Below are 16,237 nucleotides of genomic sequence, written 5' to 3'. Positions count from 1 at the left end.
GAGCAGTTGCCGTACCAGGCAGTGATACAGCAGGACAGGAGGCTCTCAATTGTGCATCTGTAGAAGTTTGTGATGGTTTTAGGTGCCAAGCCACATTTCTTCAGCCTCCTGAGGTTGAAGAGGCGCTGTTGCGCCTTCTTCACGATGCTGTCTGTGTGGGTGGACCAATTCAGTTTGTCCGTGATGTGTACGCCGAGGAACTTAAAACTTTCTACCCTCTCCACAACTGTTCCATTGATGTGTATAGGGGGATTGCTCCTCTGCTGTCCACAATCATCTCCTTTGTTTTGTTGACGTTGAGTGAAAGGTTATTTTCCTGACACCACACTCCCAGGGCCCTCACCTCCTCCCTGTAGGCTGTCTTGTTGGTGATCAAGGCTACTACTGTTGTGTCGTCTGCAAACTTGATGATTGAGTTGGAGGCGTGCGTGGCCATGCAGTCGTGGGTGAACAGGGAGTACAGGAGGGGGCTGAGCACTCACCCTTGTGGCACCCCTGTGTTGAAGATCAGCGAAGTGGAGATGATGTTTCCTACCTCCAACACCTGGGGGCGGCCTGTCAGGAAGTCCAGGACCCAGTTGCACAGCAGGGTGGGATTGAGACCCAGGGCCTCGAGCTTAATGATGAGCTTGGAGGGTACTATGGTGTTGAATGCTGAGCTATAGTCAATAAACAGCATTCTTACATAGGTATTCATCTTGTACAGATGGGATAGGGCAGTGTGCAGTACACCTCCACAGTACGTCTTGTCTGCTCAGTATGCAGTACACCTCCACAGTACGTCTTGTCTGCTCAGTATGCAGTACACCTCCACAGTACGTCTTGTCTGCTCCGTATGCAGTGCACCTCTACAGTAATATAATAATAATAATATATGCCATTTAGCTGACGCTTTTATCCAAAGCGACTTACAGTCATGTGTGCATACATTCTACGTATGGGTGGTCCCGGAATCGAACCCACTACCCTGGCGTTACAAGCGCCATGCTCTACCAACTGAGCTACAGGAGGACCACAGTACGTCACAGTACGTCTTGTCTGCTCAGTATGCAGTACACCTCCACAGTACGTCTTGTCTGCTCAGTATGCAGTACACCTCCACAGTACGTCTTGTCTGCTCAGTATGCAGTACACCTCCACAGTACGTCTTGTCTGCTCAGTATGCAGTACCCCTCCACAGTACGTCTTGTCTGCTCAGTATGCAGTACACCTCCACAGTACGTCTTGTCTACTCCGTATGCAGTACACCTCCACAGTACGTCTTGTCTGCTCCGTATGCAGTACCCCTCCACAGTACGTCTTGTCTACTCAGTATGCAGTACACCTCCACAGTACGTCTTGTCTGCTCAGTATGCAGTACACCTCCACAGTACGTCTTGTCTACTCAGTATGCAGTACCCCTCCACAGTACGTCTTGTCTGCTCAGTATGCAGTACACCTCCACAGTACGTCTTGTCTAATCCGTATGCAGTACACCTCCACAGTACGTCTTGTCTGCTCCGTATGCAGTACCCCTCCACAGTACGTCTTGTCTGCTCCGTATGCAGTACACCTCCACAGTACGTCTTGTCTGCTCAGTATGCAGTACACCTCCACAGTACGTCTTGTCTGCTCAGTGTGCAGTACCCCTCCACAGTACGTCTTGTCTGCTCAGTATGCAGTACACCTCCACAGTACGTCTTGTCTGCTCAGTATGCAGTACACCTCCACAGTACGTCTTGTCTGCTCAGTGTGCAGTACCCCTCCACAGTACGTCTTGTCTGCTCAGTATGCAGTACACCTCCACAGTACGTCTTGTCTGCTCAGTATGCAGTACACCTCCACAGTACGTCTTGTCTGCTCAGTATACGTCTTGTCTGCTCAGTGTGCAGTACCCCTCCACAGTACGTCTTGTCTGCTCAGTATGCAGTACACCTCCACAGTACGTCTTTTCTGCTCAGTATGCAGTACACCTCCACAGTACGTCTTGTCTGCTCAGTATGCAGTACACCTCCACAGTACGTCTTGTCTGCTCAGTATGCAGTACACCTCCACAGTACGTCTTGTCTGCTCAGTATGCAGTACACCTCCACAGTACGTCTTGTCTACTCAGTATGCAGTACACCTCCACAGTACGTCTTGTCTGCTCAGTATGCAGTACACCTCCACAGTACGTCTTGTCTGCTCAGTATGCAGTACACCTCCACAGTACGTCTTGTCTGCTCAGTATGCAGTACACCTCCACAGTACGTCTTGTCTGCTCAGTATGCAGTATACCTCCACAGTACGTCTTGTCTGCTCAGTATGCAGTACACCTCCACAGTACGTCTTGTCTGCAAAACCTGGACCCGGACAAATCAGCTGAGCTAGACAATCTGGACCCTCTCTTTCTAAAATTATCCGCCGCCAATGTTGCAACCCCTATTACCAGCCTGTTCAACCTCTCTTTCGTATAGTCCGGGATCCCTAAAGATTGGAAAGCTGCCGCGGTCATCCCCCTCTTCAAAGGGGGTGACACTCTAGAGCCAAACTGCTAAAGACCTATATCCATCCTGCCCTGCCTTTCTAAAGTCTTCGAAAGCCAAGTTAATGAACAGATCACTGACCATATTACTGTTGGAGCTAGAAACACAAACATATTGTTAGGTATTACTGTTGGAGCTAGAAACACAAGCATATTGTTAGGTATTACTGTTGGAGCTAGAAACACAAGCATATTGCTAGGTATTACTGTACTGTTGGAGCTAGAAACACAAGCATATTGTTAGGTATTACTGTTGGAGCTAGAAACACAAGCATATTGCTAGGTATTACTGTACTGTTGGAGCTAGAAACACAAGCATATTGTTAGGTATTACTGTTGGAGCTAGAAACACAAGCATATTGTTAGGTATTACTGTTGGAGCTAGAAACACAAGCATATTGTTAGGTATTACTGTTGGAGCTAGAAACACAAGCATATAGTTAGGTATTACTGTTGGAGCTAGAAACACAAGCATATTGTTAGGTATTACTGTACTGTTGGAGCTAGAAACACAAACATATTGTTAGGTATTACTGTTGGAGCTAGAAACACAAACATATTGTTAGGTATTACTGTTGGAGCTAGAAACACAAGCATATTGTTAGGTATTACTGTTGGAGCTAGAAACACAAGCATATTGTTAGGTATTACTGTTGGAGCTAGAAACACAAGCATATTGTTAGGTATTACTGTTGGAGCTAGAAACACAAGCATATTGTTAGGTATTACTGTTGGAGCTAGAAACACAAGCATATTGTTAGGTATTACTGTTGGAGCTAGAAACACAAGCATATTGTTAGGTATTACTGTTGGAGCTAGAAACACAAGCATATTGTTAGGTATTACTGTTGGAGCTAGAAACACAAGCATATTGTTAGGTATTACTGTACTGTTGGAGCTAGAAACACAAGCATATTGTTAGGTATTACTGTTGGAGCTAGAAACACAAGCATATTGTCAGGTATTACTGTTGGAGCTAGAAACACAAGCATATTGTTAGGTATTACTGTTGGAGCTAGAAACACAAGCATATTGTTAGGTATTACTGTTGGAGCTAGAAACACAAGCATATTGTTAGGTATTACTGTTGGAGCTAGAAACACAAGCATATTGTCAGGTATTACTGTTGGAGCTAGAAACACAAGCATATTGTTAGGTATTACTGTTGGAGCTAGAAACACAAGCATATTGTTAGGTATTACTGTTGGAGCTAGAAACACAAGCATATTGTTAGGTATTACTGTACTGTTGGAGCTAGAAACACAAGCATATTGTTAGGTATTACTGTTGGAGTGTCACGAGTCCGACCGAGGGTGTTTCCCCTTCCCGGGCGGTTGGCGCCGGCGGTCGTCGTCACCGGCCTATTAGCTGCCACTGATTGTTTTTCCTCCCCCTCCTTGTATGTTTAGTGGTAGCACCTGTTCATGATTGAATCAGCTAATTAGTTTGTCTTTATTAGGCAGCCGGCCCGCCTGGTTGTTGTGCGGGATTATTGCAGTGTAACCTTCGGCTCTGTTGTTAGAAGTACGTGTTAGTGCCTGGTCGTTACGTTTTCTGTTGTACATTCTCATTCCCTGTGTTTGGGGCCGTTACTATTGTGAGCACCCTGGGATGCGTTGGCGCTATTAAAGACGCACAGCTTTGCACTCACTGTCTCCTGCGTTTGACTCCACACACCTACGACACCTGAAGTGTTACAGAATCCCGCACCCTAAATCGAATGGAGTCAGCAGGAGCAGCAGCCAACCCTCTCCCATCGATGGAGGAACGGGTTCTCCACCACACCACCATTCTCCATCGGATCGGATCCGCGATGGATCAAGTGATGGAGAGAATGGACCGATGGGAGAGGAGTGGTCTCCTCTCTCCACCTTCGGCACCCCGACTCCGGTCCCCCATCACTCGACTCCAGCACCCTTCGTCTGACGCTACCGAGGGCTTATGATGGAGCGGCGGCGGGTTGCCAGGGGTTTCTGCTTCAGCTGGAGCTATACCTGGCCACCGTTAGACCCCTCCCTCAGGAGCGGAGAGGGTGAGTGTCCTCATCTCCTGCCTCACGGGTCGTGCTCTGGAGTGGGCGAACGCAGTCTGGAATGGCCCAGACTCAGCGCGGAGCACTACCCAGAGTTTTCCTGCCGCTTCCGTGCCGTATTTGATCACCCTATAGACGGCCGAGCGGTGGGAGAACGACTTTTTCATCTTAGGCAGGAGAGGAGGAGCGCCCAGGATTACGCGCTGGAGTTCCGGACCTTGGCAGCCGGATCTGGGTGGAACGACAGGGCCCTTATGGACCACTACAGGTGTGGTCTCCGAGAGGACGTCCGCCGGGAGTTAGCGTGTCGGGACACCACTCTGTCACTGGATCAGCTGATTGACATGTCCATTCGACTGGACAATCTGCTGGCTGCCCGCGGGCGTTCAGAGAGGGTCCTGTGCGTTCCACCACCCGGTCCCTCCGCTCCCATTCCGATGGAGTTGGGAGGGGCTGCGCCGAGGGGTGCCGGAGGAGGGGGCCTTCCCTGCACCAACTGTGGTCGGAGAGGACACACGTCTGATCGGTGCTGGGGGGGTCCGTCTGGGAGTAGAGATGGCAGGCGGAACGCTTCTCGGTCACCCCAGGTGAGTCAGCATCAGACTCACCCAGAATCCCTTGTTGGCCATATGTTTGTCTTAATCTCTTTCCTTCACTTTTTCCCTCTTCCCAGCATAGGGCGCTAGTCGATTCAGGCGCAGCTGGGAACTTTATGGATCGCGGACTCGCCCTTAAGTTAGGGGTTCCGCTGGTGCCGATAGATTCTCCTTTCCCCGTGCACTCCCTAGATAGCCGGCCATTAGGGTCAGGGATGGTCGGGAGACCACGGTCCCACTGGACATGGTGACGCAGGGGAATCATAGGGAGCGTATCAGTTTTTTTATTATTGATTCGCCTGCGTTTCCAGTGGTGCTGGGGACTCCTGGCTGGCCCGGCACAATCCTAAAATTTCGTGGAGACAAGGGGTTCTCCAGGGGTGGTCAGAGGAGTGTTCTGGAAGGTGTTTGGGAGTTTCCATCGGTGCCACGTCGGTGGAGAGTCCAGACCAGGGTTCCACGGTGTGCATTCCCCCGAGTATGCCGATTTGGCAATCGCTTTCAGTAAAGTGAAAGCGACTAAATTACCACCTTATCGACCGGGAAGGGATTGTACGATAGATCTCCAGGTAGACGCTGCGCTTCCCAAGAGTCATGTGTACCCGCTGTCCCAGGAGGAGACGTTGGCAATGGAGACATATGTCACGGAGTCGCTGGGACAGGGGTACATTCGGCCCTCCATTTCACCCGTCTCCTCGAGTTTCTTTTTGTGAGGAAAAAGGAGGGAGGTTTGCGTCCGTGTATCGATTATAGAGGTCTAAACGCCATCACAGTGGGGTATAGTTACCCTCTACCTCTCATCGCTACGGCGGTGGAATCGTTCCACGGAGCGCAGTTCTTCACAAAACTGGATCTCAGGAGCGCGTATAGTCTGGTGCGTATTCGGAAGGGAGACGAGTGGAAAACCGCATTTAGTACTACATCCGGCCACTATGAGTACCTCGTCATGCCGTATGGGTTAAAGAATGCTCCAGCCGTTTTCCAATCCTTTGTAGACGAGATTCTCAGGGACCTGTGCGGTCAGGGGTGGTTGTTTATATCGATGACATTCTGATCTACTCGGCCACTCACACCGCGCATGTGTCTCTGGTGCGCAAAGTGCTTGGAAGACTGCTGGAGCATGACCTATACGTCAAGGCTGAGAAATGCGTGTTCTCTAAACGAGCCGTCTCTTTTCTGGGATATCGCATTTCCACCTCGGGGTGGTGATGGAGGGTGAACGCATTAGGGCCGTGCGTAATTGGCCGACTCCAACCACGGTAAAGGAGGTGCAGCGGTTTTTGGGTTTTGCCAACTACTACCGGAGGTTTATCCGGGGTTTTGGCCAGATAGCGGCTCCCATTACCTCACTGCTGGGGGGGGGCCCGGTGCGATTGCAGTGGTCAGCACAGGCGGACAGGGCATTCAACAAGTTGAAGGCGCTGTTCACTGAGGCGCCCGTGTTGGCGCATCCGGATCCCTCTCTAGCATTCATAGTGGAGGTGGACGCGTCCGAGGCTGGGGTGGGTGCCGTGCTATCACAGCGCTCGGGTACGCCACCAAAACTCCGCCCCTGCGCTTTCTTCTCAAGGAAGCTCAGCCCAGCGGAGCGTAACTATGATGTGGGGACCGGGAGTTGCTAGCGGTGGTTAGAGCTCTGAAGGTGTGGAGACACTGGCTTGAGGGGGCTAAGCACCCTTTTCTCATCTGGACCGACCACCAGAATCTGGAGTATATTCGGGCTGCAAGGAGACTTAACCCACGTCAGGCAAGGTGGGCCATGTTCTTCACCCGGTTCCGGTTTACTTTGTCTTATAGACCGGGCTCCCAGAACGTGAGGGCTGACGCACTGTCCCGCCTTTACGACACCGAGGATGGGTCCACCGAACCTACTCCCATCCTTCCCGCCTCTAAGCTGGTAGCCCCAGTGGTATGGGAGGTGGACTCGGACATCGAGCGGGCGTTACGGGCTGAACCCGCGCCTCCTCAGTGTCCAGCGGGGCGAAGGTACGTGCCGCTTGATGTTCGGGACAAGCTGATTCGGTGGGCTCACGTCCTACCCTCCTCGGGTCACCCTGGGGTGACGAGGACAGTGGGAGCCTTCAGGGGAGGTATTGGTGGCCTACGTTGGTTAAGGACGTTAAGGGTTATGTCTCCTCTTGCTCAGTGTGCGCTCAGAGTAAGGCTCCTAGGCACCTTCCTAGAGGGAAGCTACAACCCCTCCCCGTTCCACAGCGGCCATGGTCACATCTGTCCATAGATTTCCTGACCGATCTTCCGCCGTCTCAGGGGAACACCGCGGTTCTAGTGATTGTGGATCGGTTTTCTAAGTCCTGCCGTCTCCTCCCGTTGCCCGGTATCCCTACAGCCCTGCAGACTGCGGAGGCATTATTTACCCATGTCTTTCGGCACTACGGGGTGCCGGAGGACATCGTTTCTGATCGGGGCCCCCAATTCACGTCTCGGGTATGGAGAGCGTTCATGGAACGTTTGGGGGTCTCTGTCAGCCTGACCTCCGGTTATCACCCGAGAGTAATGGGCAGGTGGAGAGATTGAACCAGGAGGTGGGTAGGTTTCTGCGGTCGTATTGCCAGGATCGGCCAGGGGAGTGGGCACGATACATTCCCTGGGCTGAAATGGCTCAGAACTCACTACGCCACTCCTCTACTAACGTGTCCCCTTTTCAGTGTGTGTTGGGATACCAGCCGGTCCTGGCACCATGGCATCCGAGCCAGACCGAGGCTCCTGCGGTGGAGGAATGGGTACAGCGCTCCAAGGAGACCTGGAGGGCCGTCCAGGAGTCTCTACGACAAGTGAGTGGACGGCAGAAGAGGAGTGCTGACCGCCACCGCAGTGAGGCCCCCGTGTTTGTACCGGGGGACAGGGTCTGGCTCTCGACCCGAAACCTACCTCTCCGCTTGCCCTGCCGGAAGCTGGGTCCGCAGTGTGTAGGGCCCTTTAAAGTCCTGAGGAGAATAAACGAGGTGTGTTATCGATTACAACTCCTTCCTATTATCGAATTAACCCCTCGTTTCATGTGTCTCTCCTCAGGCCGGTGGTAGCTGGTCCCCTGCAGGACAGTGAGGTACCGGAGGTCCCTCCCCCTCTGGACATCGAGGGGACCCCGGCGTACACGATCCGGGCCATTCTGGACTCAAGACGCCGGGTGAGGGGCCTGCAGTACCTCGTGGACTGGGAGGGGTACGGTCCGGAGGAGAGGTGCTGGGTACCGGTGAGGGACATCTTGGATCCATCCATGTTGAGGGATTTCCATCGCCTCCATCCGGATCGCCCTGCACCTCGTCCTCCGGGCGACCTCGAGGCCGGTGTCGGCGCGCTGCGGGAGCCGCGCGTCAGGAGGGGGTACTGTCACGAGTCCGACCGAGGGTGTTTCCCCTTCCCGGGCGGTTGGCGCTCGGCGGTCGTCGTCACCGGCCTATTAGCTGCCACTGATTGTTTTTCCTCCCCTCCTTGTATGTTTAGTGGTAGCACCTGTTCATGATTGAATCAGCTAATTAGTTTGTCTTTATTAGGCAGCCGGCCCGCCTGGTTGTTGTGCGGGATTATTGCAGTGTAACCTTCGGCTCTGTTGTTAGAAGTACGTGTTAGTGCCTGGTCGTTACGTTTTCTGTTGTACATTCTCATTCCCTGTGTTTGGGGCCGTTACTATTGTGAGCACCCTGGGATGCGTTGGCGCTATTAAAGACGCACAGCTTTGCACTCACTGTCTCCTGCGTTTGACTCCACACACCTACGACACCTGAAGTGTTACATGGAGCTAGAAACACAAGCATATTGTTAGGTATTACTGTTGGAGCTAGAAACACAAGCATATTGTTAGGTATTACTGTTGGAGCTAGAAACACAAGCATATTGTTAGGTATTACTGTTGGAGCTAGAAACACAAGCATATTGTCAGGTATTACTGTTGCTAGAAACACAAGCATATTGTTACTGTTGGACAAAACACAAGCATATTGTTAGGTATTACTGTTGGAGCTAGAAACACAAGCATATTGTTAGGTATTACTGTTGGAGCTAGAAACACAAGCATATTGTTAGGTATTACTGTTGGAGCTAGAAACACAAGCATATTGTTAGGTATTACTGTTGGAGCTAGAAACACAAGCATATTGTTAGGTATTACTGTACTGTTGGAGCTAGAAACACAAGCATATTGTTAGGTATTACTGTACTGTTGGAGCTAGAAACACAAGCATATTGTTAGGTATTACTGTTGGAGCTAGAAACACAAGCATATTGTTAGGTATTACTGTACTGTTGGAGCTAGAAACACAAGCATATTGTTAGGTATTACTGTTGGAGCTAGAAACACAAGCATATTGTTAGGTATTACTGTTGGAGCTAGAAACACAAGCATATTGTTAGGTATTACTGTACTGTTGGAGCTAGAAACACAAGCATATTGTTAGGTATTACTGTTGGAGCTAGAAACACAAGCATATTGTTAGGTATTACTGTTGGAGCTAGAAACACAAGCATATTGCTAGGTATTACTGTACTGTTGGAGCTAGAAACACAAGCATATTGTTAGGTATTACTGTTGGAGCTAGAAACACAAGCATATTGTTAGGTATTACTGTTGGAGCTAGAAACACAAGCATATTGTTAGGTATTACTGTACTGTTGGAGCTAGAAACACAAGCATATTGTTAGGTATTACTGTTGGAGCTAGAAACACAAGCATATTGTTAGGTATTACTGTTGGAGCTAGAAACACAAGCATATTGTTAGGTATTACTGTTGGAGCTAGAAACACAAGCATATTGTTAGGTATTACTGTTGGAGCTAGAAACACAAGCATATTGTTAGGTATTACTGTTGGAGCTAGAAACACAAGCATATTGTTAGGTATTACTGTTGGAGCTAGAAACACAAGCATATTGTTAGGTATTACTGTTGGAGCTAGAAACACAAGCATATTGTTAGGTATTACTGTTGGAGCTAGAAACACAAGCATATTGTTAGGTATTACTGTACTGTTGGAGCTAGAAACACAAGCATATTGTTAGGTATTACTGTTGGAGCTAGAAACACAAGCATATTGTTAGGTATTACTGTTGGAGCTAGAAACACAAGCATATTGCTAGGTATTACTGTTGGAGCTAGAAACACAAGCATATTGTTAGGTATTACTGTTGGAGCTAGAAACACAAGCATATTGTTAGGTATTACTGTTGGAGCTAGAAACACAAGCATATTGTTAGGTATTACTGTTGGAGCTAGAAACACAAGCATATTGCTAGGTATTACTGTTGGAGCTAGAAACACAAGCATATTGTTAGGTATTACTGTTGGAGCTAGAAACACAAGCATATTGTTAGGTATTACTGTTGGAGCTAGAAACACAAGCATATTGTTAGGTATTACTGTACTGTTGGAGCTAGAAACACAAGCATATTGTTAGGTATTACTGTTGGAGCTAGAAACACAAGCATATTGTTAGGTATTACTGTTGGAGCTAGAAACACAAGCATATTGTTAGGTATTACTGTTGGAGCTAGAAACACAAGCATATTGTTAGGTATTACTGTTGGAGCTATAACCTGCACTTGCGATGAATAGTGATAACAGAATGATAGACAGTGAGAATACAGAGGAGGGAATAGAGGAGGGAATAGAGGAGTGAATAGAGTAGGGAATAGAGGAGGTAATAGAGGAGGGAATAGAGGAGGTAATAGAGGAGGGAATAGAGGAGTGAATAGAGGAGTGAATAGAGGAGGGAATAGAGGAGGTAATAGAGGAGGGAATAGAGTAGGGAATAGATGAGGGAATAGAGGAGGGAATAGATGAGGGAATAGAGGAGGTAATAGAGGAGGGAATAGAGGAGGTAATAGAGGAGGGAATAGAGGAGGGAATAGAGGAGGGAATAGAGGAGGTAATAGAGGAGGGAATATAGGAGGTAATAGAGGAGGGAATAGAGGAGTGAATAGAGTAGGGAATAGAGGAGGTAATAGAGGAGGGAATAGAGGAGGGAATAGAGGAGTGAATAGAGGAGGGAATAGAGGAGGGAATAGAGTAGGAATAGAGGAGGTAATAGAGGAGGGAATAGAGTAGGGAATAGATGAGGGAATAGAGGAGGGAATAGATGAGGGAATAGAGGAGGTAATAGAGGAGGGAATAGAGGAGGTAATAGAGGAGGGAATAGAGGAGGAATAGAGGAGGGAATAGAGGAGGTAATAGAGGAGGGAATAGAGGAGGTAATAGAGGAGGGAATAGAGGAGTGAATAGAGTAGGGAATAGAGGAGGTAATAGAGGAGGGAATAGAGGAGGGAATAGAGGAGTGAATAGAGGAGGGAATAGAGGAGGGAATAGAGTAGGGAATAGAGGAGGTAATAGAGGAGGGAATAGAGGAGTGAATAGAGGAGTGAATAGAGGAGGGAATAGAGGAGGGAATAGAGTAGGGAATAGAGGAGGTAATAGAGGAGGGAATAGAGGAGTGAATAGAGTAGGGAATAGAGGAGGGAATAGAGGAGGGAATAGAGGAGTGAATAGAGTAGGGAATAGAGGAGGTAATAGAGGAGGGAATAGAGAAGGGAATAGAGGAGGTAATAGAGGAGGGAATAGAGGAGGGAATAGAGGAGGTAATAGAGGAGGGAATAGAGGAGGAAATAGAGGAGGGAATAGAGGAGGGAATAGAGGAGGGAATAGAGGAGGGAATAGAGGAGGGAATAGAGGAGGTAATAGAGGAGGGAATAGAGGAGGGAATAGAGGAGTGAATAGAGTAGGGAATAGAGGAGGTAATAGAGGAGGGAATAGAGGAGGGAATAGAGGAGTGAATAGAGGAGGGAATAGAGGAGGGAATAGAGTAGGGAATAGAGGAGGGAATAGAGGAGGTAATAGAGGAGGGAATAGAGGAGGGAATAGAGGAGTGAATAGAGTAGGGAATAGAGGAGGTAATAGAGGAGGGAATAGAGGAGGGAATAGAGGAGTGAATAGAGGAGGGAATAGAGGAGTGAATAGATGAGGGAATAGAGGAGGGAATAGAGGAGTGAATAGAGGAGTGAATAGAGGAGGGAATAGAGGAGGTAATAGATGAGGGAATAGAGGAGTGAATAGAGGAGGGAATAGAGGAGGGAATAGAGGAGGTAATAGAGGAGGGAATAGAGGAGGAAATAGAGGAGGGAATAGAGGAGGGAATAGAGGAGGGAATAGAGGAGTGAATAGAGGAGGCAATAGAGGAGGGAATAGAGGAGGAATAGAGGAGGGAATAGAGGAGGGAATAGAGGAGGGAATAGAGGAGTGAATAGAGTAGGGAATAGAGGAGGGAATAGAGGATGGAATAGAGGAGGAAATAGAGGAGTGAATAGAGGAGGGAATAGAGGAGGGAATAGAGGAGGGAATAGAGGAGGAAATAGAGGAGGGAATAGAGTAGGGAATAGAGGAGGAATAGAGGAGGGAATAGAGGAGTGAATAGAGGAGGGAATAGAGTAGGGAATAGAGGAGGTAATAGAGGAGGGAATAGAGGAGGGAATAGAGGAGTGAATAGAGGAGGGAATAGAGGAGGGAATAGAGTAGGTAATAGAGGAGTGAATAGAGGAGGGAATAGAGGAGTGAATAGAGGAGGTAATAGAGGAGGGAATAGAGGAGGGAATAGAGGAGTGAATAGAGTAGGGAATAGAGGAGGGAATAGAGGAGGGAATAGAGGAGGGAATAGAGGAGTGAATAGAGGAGGGAATAGAGGAGGGAATAGAGTAGGGAATAGAGGAGGGAATAGAGGAGGTAATAGAGGAGGGAATAGAGGAGGGTATAGAGGAGTGAATAGAGTAGGGAATAGAGGAGGTAATAGAGGAGGGAATAGAGGAGGGAATAGAGGAGTGAATAGAGTAGGGAATAGAGGAGGTAATAGATGAGGGAATAGAGGAGTGAATAGAGGAGGAAATAGAGGAGGGAATAGATGAGGGAATAGAGGAGGGAATAGAGGAGGGAATAGAGGAGGGAATAGAGTAGGGAATAGAGGAGGGAATAGAGGAGGGAATAGAGTAGGGAATAGAGGAGGGAATAGATGAGGGAATAGAGGAGGGAATAGAGGAGGGAATAGAGGAGGGAATAGAGGAGGGAATAGAGTAGGGAATAGAGGAGGGAATAGATGAGGGAATAGAGGAGGGAATAGAGGAGTGAATAGAGGAGGGAATAGAGGAGGGAATAGAGGAGGGAATAGAGGAGGGAATAGAGTAGGGAATAGAGGAGGGAATAGATGAGGGAATAGAGGAGGGAATAGAGGAGTGAATAGAGTAGGGAATAGAGGAGGGAATAGAGGAGTGAATACAGTAGGGAATAGAGGAGGGAATAGAGGAGTGAATAGATGAGGGAATAGAGGAGTGAATAGAGGAGGGAATAGAGGAGGGAATAGAGGAGTGAATAGAGGAGGGAATAGAGGAGTGAATAGATGAGGGAATACAGTAGGGAATAGAGGAGGGAATAGATGAGGGAATAGAGGAGGGAATAGAGGAGTGAATAGAGGAGTGAATAGAGGAGGGAATAGAGGAGGGAATAGAGGAGTGAATAGAGGAGTGAATAGAGGAGGGAATAGAGGAGGGAATAGAGGAGTGAATAGAGGAGTGAATAGAGGAGGGAATAGAGGAGGGAATAGAGGAGTGAATAGAGGAGTGAATAGAGGAGGGAATAGAGGAGGGAATAGAGGAGTGAATAGATGAGGGAATAGAGGAGTGAATAGAGGAGGGAATAGAGGAGTGAATAGATGAGGGAATAGAGGAGTGAATAGAGGAGGGAATAGAGGAGGGAATAGAGGAGTGAATAGAGGAGTGAATAGAGGAGTGAATGGATGAGGGAATAGAGGAGGGAATAGAGGAGGGAATAGAGGAGTGAATAGAGGAGTGAATAGAGGAGGGAATAGAGGAGGGAATAGATGAGTGAATATAGGAGTGAATAGATGAGTGAATAGAGGAGTGAATAGAGGAGTGAATGGATGAGGGAATAGAGGAGGGAATAGAGGAGTGAATAGAGGAGGGAATAGAGGAGGGAATAGAGGAGGGAATAGAGTAGGGAATAGATGAGGGAATAGAGGAGTGAATAGAGGAGGGAATAGAGTAGGGAATAGAGGAGGGAATAGAGGAGGGAATAGATGATGGAATAGAGGAGGGAATAGAGGAGGTAATAGAGGAGTGAATGGATGAGGGAATAGAGGAGGGATAACAGAATGATAGACAGTTAGAATACACATAAAACTGGACCTTATAATCATGCATGTTGGTACTTACATCTGATATTTTCTTAAACACAGCTTTGAGTGAAACTGCAAGTTGATGAGAAAAGATAAACAACCCAGAGAAAGAGAGACGGCATGAAAGGCGTGGGGGGTCTGGTTCTTACCTTTCTTTTGGGCTTCTTCACATCGATGTCTTTGTCTGTCAGGGAACAAGAAAGAGTTCATGACACAATCATGATGACGGTTCAGTGTTACACAGAACGCCAACGAAGAGTGTGGTTGGTAGACACCTTTGTTTAAAGGTGGACTCCACCTCATCATATACCAATACAGCAATGGCTGCTCACATTCAAGGAAATGGTTTAGGGACTTCATTATATATATATCATGTATTGTATGAATCCTATAAATGGAAATAATACTAAATGAATGTGGTCAAATTCAATCACGCAAATTGACCAAACACCTAATCAATGATAAAACGATCCAAAATTATCATTCTTCAGTACAGCAAAATATAATTAGCATTAATTAATAGAATTAATAGTTAACAAATATGTGTCTTTTTTTGCCAAGTCAATTATTATAAATAGCTAATTCAATCGGGACTGAATGCATTTCATGTTTATCCTGGTTATATTGTCTACATTAAATTCTGAAAGAAACATTTAGAAATATTCCCAAAGATGCTGTGATCCCCTGGGAGAGGATGGAGTTGTATCCAGTATTCTCCTCTCACCCACCTGTCATGGCTGAGTTGAGAAGACTCCTAGTCCTCTCTCTGTTTAATATCCTTCACAAGGTATATGGAGTATAAATGGTTAGTATATCAGGAAGTGTCTCCCTCTGATCCCGAGGAAGAATCTGCATGGGGCTTTTGTAACCTGTCCCCCAGCAGAGCCCTCACCTCCCACAATGCACCTCCCACTGGACTGGTATAGAACCTGTCCCCCAGCAGAGCCCTCACCTCCCACAATGCACCTCCCACTGGACTGTGCCCTGTCTTTATGGTGCCTTGTGCCACAACACCAGAGGATATTATATATTGAACAGAATAAGCTGCCCATCAATAATTACTGTATGACTCAGGGAGAATGATGAGGGTCCTCTCATACAAAGAGAGATAGTATATAGAGGAGAGAAATGTATAATAACATTTGATTTGAAGGAGAGACAGAGAGAGGCGAGAGAGAGAGAGAAGGTACAGAGAAAGAGCGAGAGAGAGAGAGAGAGAGGGGACAGACAGAGAGAGAGAGATACAGAGAGAGAGAGAGACAGAGAGATAGACAGAGAGAGAGAGAGGGGGGACAGACAGAGAGAGAGATAGAGACAGAGAGAGAGACAGAGACAGAGAAAGGCGAGAGAGAGAGGGGACAGACAGAGAGAGAGAGAGACAGAGAGATAGACAGAGAGAGAGAGAGGGGGGACAGACAGAGAGAGAGATAGAGACAGAGAGAGAGACAGAGACAGAGAAAGGCGAGAGAGAGAGAGGGACAGACAGACAGAGAGAGAGAGAGACACAAACAAACACAAACACACCCTAGGATAGACAGAGAGATAGACAAAACAGAGAGACAGAGAAGAGAAAAAAACAGAGAGAGAGAGAGAGGGGGGCAGACAGAGAGAGAGAGAGATACAGAGAGATAGGATAGACAGAGAGAGACAGAGACAGAGAGAGAGACAGAGACAGAGAAAGGCGAGAGAGAGAGGGGACAGACAGAGAGAGAGAGATAGGATAGACAGAGAGATAGAGAGAGACAGAGAGGAGAGAGAGAGAGAGAGAGAGAGAGAGAGACCATATTTGAGAGAGGGACAGACAGAGAGACCATTGTAAGAGATACAGAGAGATAGGATAGACAGAGAGAGAGACAGAGACAGAGAGACACATTTCCCTGATTAGAGGGGACAGACAGAGAGAGAGAGAGAGAGAGAGAGAG

General features: G+C 47.9%; 1 protein-coding gene and 1 long non-coding RNA gene across 6 annotated transcripts in view; both read right to left on the bottom strand.

The window, feature by feature from the left end:
• Positions 1-15,212, bottom strand: part of LOC127925421 (solute carrier family 15 member 1-like) — a 72,913-nt gene extending 57,701 nt beyond the window's left edge. Inside the window, exons 1-2 of the mRNA XM_052510289.1 lie at positions 15,044-15,212; positions 14,465-14,499 (exon numbers count right to left, since the gene is read on the bottom strand). Of these exons, the coding sequence (XP_052366249.1) occupies positions 14,465-14,499; positions 15,044-15,050 (42 nt within the window). The 5' untranslated portion in view covers positions 15,051-15,212. The remainder of the gene's footprint in view (positions 1-14,464; positions 14,500-15,043) is intronic.
• LOC127925424 (uncharacterized) lies at positions 278-2,883 on the bottom strand. 5 transcript variants are annotated; one of them, XR_008120953.1, is made up of 4 exons: positions 1,953-2,881; positions 1,439-1,590; positions 1,059-1,324; positions 278-808 (listed from the first exon to the last, which is right to left on the bottom strand). It is a non-coding gene; the product is annotated as an uncharacterized LOC127925424 (long non-coding RNA). The 5 variants fall into 5 exon arrangements; XR_008120952.1 differs by having other exon boundaries at positions 279-808; positions 1,059-1,590; positions 1,991-2,883; XR_008120949.1 differs by having other exon boundaries at positions 279-808; positions 1,059-1,590.
• Positions 15,213-16,237: the final 1,025 nt, after the last annotated feature.

This window comes from Oncorhynchus keta, unplaced genomic scaffold (assembly GCF_023373465.1).
Source record: "Oncorhynchus keta strain PuntledgeMale-10-30-2019 unplaced genomic scaffold, Oket_V2 Un_contig_5548_pilon_pilon, whole genome shotgun sequence".
Taxonomy (NCBI): domain Eukaryota; kingdom Metazoa; phylum Chordata; class Actinopteri; order Salmoniformes; family Salmonidae; genus Oncorhynchus; species Oncorhynchus keta.
This window is presented reverse-complemented; position numbering and strand designations above follow the sequence as displayed.